The sequence below is a fragment of the Eimeria necatrix genome, genomic scaffold (genome assembly GCF_000499385.1).
Source record: "Eimeria necatrix Houghton genomic scaffold, Enh_scaff228, whole genome shotgun sequence".
Taxonomy (NCBI): domain Eukaryota; phylum Apicomplexa; class Conoidasida; order Eucoccidiorida; family Eimeriidae; genus Eimeria; species Eimeria necatrix.
Window position 1 is genome coordinate 29,026 of NW_013655173.1, and position 3,475 is coordinate 32,500.

The 3,475-nt window shown below is 58.5% G+C and overlaps 3 protein-coding genes across 3 annotated transcripts in view; 1 reads left to right on the forward strand and 2 right to left on the reverse strand.

Moving 5' to 3' along the window:
- Positions 1-1,282: 1,282 nt before the first annotated feature.
- ENH_00031190 (hypothetical protein) lies at positions 1,283-2,073 on the forward strand (the record flags this gene model as incomplete). The annotated part of the gene is made up of 3 exons (XM_013584894.1): positions 1,283-1,317; positions 1,478-1,739; positions 1,786-2,073. 3 exons carry the CDS (start codon positions 1,283-1,285, stop codon positions 2,071-2,073), a joined length of 585 nt encoding a protein of 194 aa, XP_013440348.1.
- A 48-nt stretch (positions 2,074-2,121) lies between these two features.
- Positions 2,122-2,778, reverse strand: ENH_00031200 (hypothetical protein, conserved; the record flags this gene model as incomplete). Its single annotated transcript, XM_013584895.1, has 1 exon — positions 2,122-2,778. One exon carries the CDS (start codon positions 2,776-2,778, stop codon positions 2,122-2,124), a length of 657 nt encoding a protein of 218 aa, XP_013440349.1.
- A 21-nt stretch (positions 2,779-2,799) lies between these two features.
- ENH_00031210 (hypothetical protein) overlaps positions 2,800-3,475 on the reverse strand; it is a gene marked incomplete at both ends in the record, with an annotated part of 850 nt that continues 174 nt past the window's right edge. Inside the window, one exon of the mRNA XM_013584896.1 lies at positions 2,800-3,411. Within this exon, the coding sequence (XP_013440350.1) occupies positions 2,800-3,411 (612 nt within the window). The remainder of the gene's footprint in view (positions 3,412-3,475) is intronic.

The window sequence follows — 3,475 nt, forward strand, 5'->3', positions numbered from 1 at the left end:
ATTGTGCTGCTGCTGCTGCTGCTGCTGCTGCTGCTGCTTCTCCTGCAGCCGCTGCAGCGCAACAGCAGCAGCAGCAAGGGCGCCGCAGACGTCTGCTGCTTCGCGAGCGTTACGGAGGGCAGCAGCAGCATCAGTCAAAACGCAGCAGCAGCTGTCGGCCCGCTGCTGCTGTTGCTGCTGCCGCAGCTCAGGTGTCGGCTGCTGCTGCTGTTGCTGCTGCTGCTGCTGCTGCTGCGGTGGCGACGTCATTTCAATTGCTGCTTCCTGGCAGCTGCAGCACTCCCATGTCACTGGCGGAACTCGGCATCGGCTGCCGGTGTTGCTGCTGCTGCTGCGCCACTGCTGCTGCTGCTGCTGCTGCTGAGCTGCAGCAGGCCCCCCCAGTGGTCAGGCGCGATCTGGGGTGTACAGACAGCTGCGCCGGCTGCTGCAGCAGCAAAGAAACAAAAGAAATGAGACAAACTAGTCCATTAAAGGAGTGATGTGCTGCCTCTCGATGCTGCTGCTGCTGCTGCTGCCGCCGCAGCTGCTGCTGTTGTCGCCGGTGCTGCTGCAGCTGCTGCTGCTGATGCTCAGCCAAGGACTCCCTGCAGCAGCAGATGATCTTCATATTCAAATAAATTCAATTCAAAGAGAAGACACTCGCCACGCTGCAGGAGCAGCAGCAGCAGCAACAGCTGTTGCTGCAGCAGCAAATGAGTCTCGTGGGGCCCCCAGAGGCCCCAGGACCGTGAAGCAGCAGCAGCTGCTGCTGCTGCTAGCAGCAGCAGCAGCAAGAGCACAACAGCGTAGCCACTTACTTGCTGCCAGCAGCTGACACCCTCAAGCTGCAGCTTCTTAAAGAGCAGCAGCAGCAACAGCTTGTGCGCAGCAGCAGCAGCAGCAGCAGAGCACCAGCTGCTGCTGCTGCTGCTGAGGCACCGCTGGAGTCTAACTTATGGCTGCTCGCAGCTTGCTGCAGCAGCAGTTGCAGCAAATGAAGAGTGCAAAACCACCCTTGCTGCTGCTGTGCTGCAGCAGAGCACAGCAGCAGCCGACAGAGTGCTGCAGCAGCAGCTAGCAGCAGCTACTACGCAGCAGCAGCAGCCACTACGCAGCAGCAGCGGCTAGCAGAGCTAGTGAGCAGCAGGGTCAGAAGCCAGCATGCAGCAGCAGCAGCAGCTAGTAAGCAGCAGCAGCTAGTAAGCAGCAGCAGCTAGTAAGCAGCAGCAGCTAGTAAGCAGCAGCAGCAGAGCGCATGCAGCAGCACTTCGCGTGAAGCAGCAGCAGCAAGAGCTCCTCAATGGCAGCAGCAACGCGGGCAGCCGCAGCATCTAAGTAACTTGCGGATTCCCCTGCTGCAGCAGCAGCAGCAGCAGCAGCTGCTGCTGCTGCTGCTGCTGCTGGGGCGCCTAGGTTTCCTGCTGCTGCTTCAACAACTGAAAAACCTCGAGGCCCTTTGTTGCTGCTGCTCACTGTTTGCTGTGTCACTTTGCAGTCAACAGCAGCAACAGCAGCAGCAACAACAGCAGCAGCAGCAACAGCAGCAGCAAAAGCAGCACATCCAGCGACAGCAGCAGCAAAAGCAGCACATCCAGCAACTGCAGCAGCAGCGCAGCAGCACATCCAGCAACTGCAGCAGCAGTAACAGCAGCACATCCAGCAACTGCAGCAGCAGCACAGCAGCAGCAACAGCAGCACATCCAGCAGCTGCAGCAGCAGCAGCCAAAATTCCAGCTGCTGCGCGCCATGTCTCGGGTGTACGTACACCCCAAGTAGTAAGCATTTGGGGCATACTCTTAGCAGACTGAATCAGCAGCAGCAGCAGCAGCAGCAGCTGCTGCTGCTGCTGCTGCTGCAGCAGTGGCAGCTGCATTAACTACAGCAGCAGAAGCAGCAGCAGCAGTGGCAGCTGTATTAACTGCAGCTACAGCAGAACCGACTGCAGCAGCAGCAGCAGCAGCAGCAGCAGCAACAGCATCAATTATGGCCGTACAAGTGGCAGCAGCAGCAGCAACGGGAACAGCAACACGTGCAGCAGCAGCAGCAGCAGCAGCAGCAGCAGAAGCTGCATTTGCTGCTTCGACTATTTAATTAATTTAAGCACTTAATTAAACGTCGCAAGTGTCTGTACACCTAAAGTCAAGTGGCTTTAACCTTCCCTTGCTGCTGTTGCTGCTGCTGCCGCTGCTGCTGCTGCTGCTGCTGCTGCTGCCGCCGCTGCTGCTGCTGCGTCTTCGCAGCAGGAGCCATTCGTCCCTTGAGGGCGTCAGCAGCAAGAGAAAGCAACTGCAGCAGCAGCAGCAGGTTCAGCAGCAGCAGCAGCAGCAGCAGAGGCACCACCCAGAAGGTAAAGACCCAAACTTCAACAGCTGCAGCGTGGCTTGCTGCTGCTGATTCTTGCTGCTGCTGCTGCTGCTGCTGCTGCAGTCGGTGTGCGAAGAGCTGCTGCTGCAGCTGCTGCGAGCTGCAGAGACACCCCCCCAGCAGCAGCAGCAGGCTCAGCTGGTACCGCAGCTTCCTGCTGCGAGCAGCAAGCAGCAGCAGCAGCAGCAGCAGCAGCAGCAGCAGCAGCACCCCAACCACTACGGGGTCTCTATAGTTTGTGCTTAGCAGCGCCTCTCTGCACAGGAGCCACGGGGAAGCAGGCTCTGCTGCTGCTGCTGCTGCTGCTGCTGCTGCAGCCTGTTGCTGCTGCTGCTGCTGCTGCTGCTGCTGCTGCTGCACCACGTCGTAGGGCCCCAAAATAGAAGACAGCCATGAGCTGCCCCTGGCAAAAGCGTTTAGAGAGTCTTCCATGCTGCTCTCGTGCTGCTGCTGCTAGTGCTGTTGCTGCTGCTGCTGCTGCTGCTGCTGCTGCTGCTGCTGCTGCTGCTTCTGCTGCTGCTGCTTAGTTCGGCTGCTGCTGCAGTTACCGCTAGCCCTGCTTCTATTGTTGCTGTGAGTACGACCGCTGCTGCTGCTACAGCTAATGCTGCTGCTGCTGCTGCTTTCGATGCTGCTGCTGCAGTTAGCACTGCTGCTGCTGTTGCTACCTTGGTTGCTGCTGCTGCTGTTTCGGCGGCGGCTGCTGCTTGAGCTAATGCTGCTGCTGCTTGCTGCTGCTTGCTGCTTCTTGCTGCTGCTGCAGCTAATGGCCATCCCCGTAGGTGTGTGCCATGCTGGCACAGCAGCTGCGAACTGTTGCCGCAGCAGCAGCAGCAGCAGCTGCTGCTGCTGCTGCTTGCCTTGCTGCCTTTCCTTCTGCTGTCTCGGGTTGTCTTCGGTACCTGCTTGTGGCGCTGCAAGTGCTGTTGCTGCTGTTGCTGCTGTTGCTGCTGTTGCTGCTGCTGATGCTACTGCAGTCGCTGCTGCTAGTGTCGCTGCTGCTGCTGCTGCTGCTGCTGCTGCTGCGTGTCTTCCGCGGGTGTTGGCCGTCTCTATTTGTTTCCCCTTCCTTAAAGAAGAAGAAGATTAAATAAATACATTAAAAGTAATTCTGACTTCTTTTCGTGGC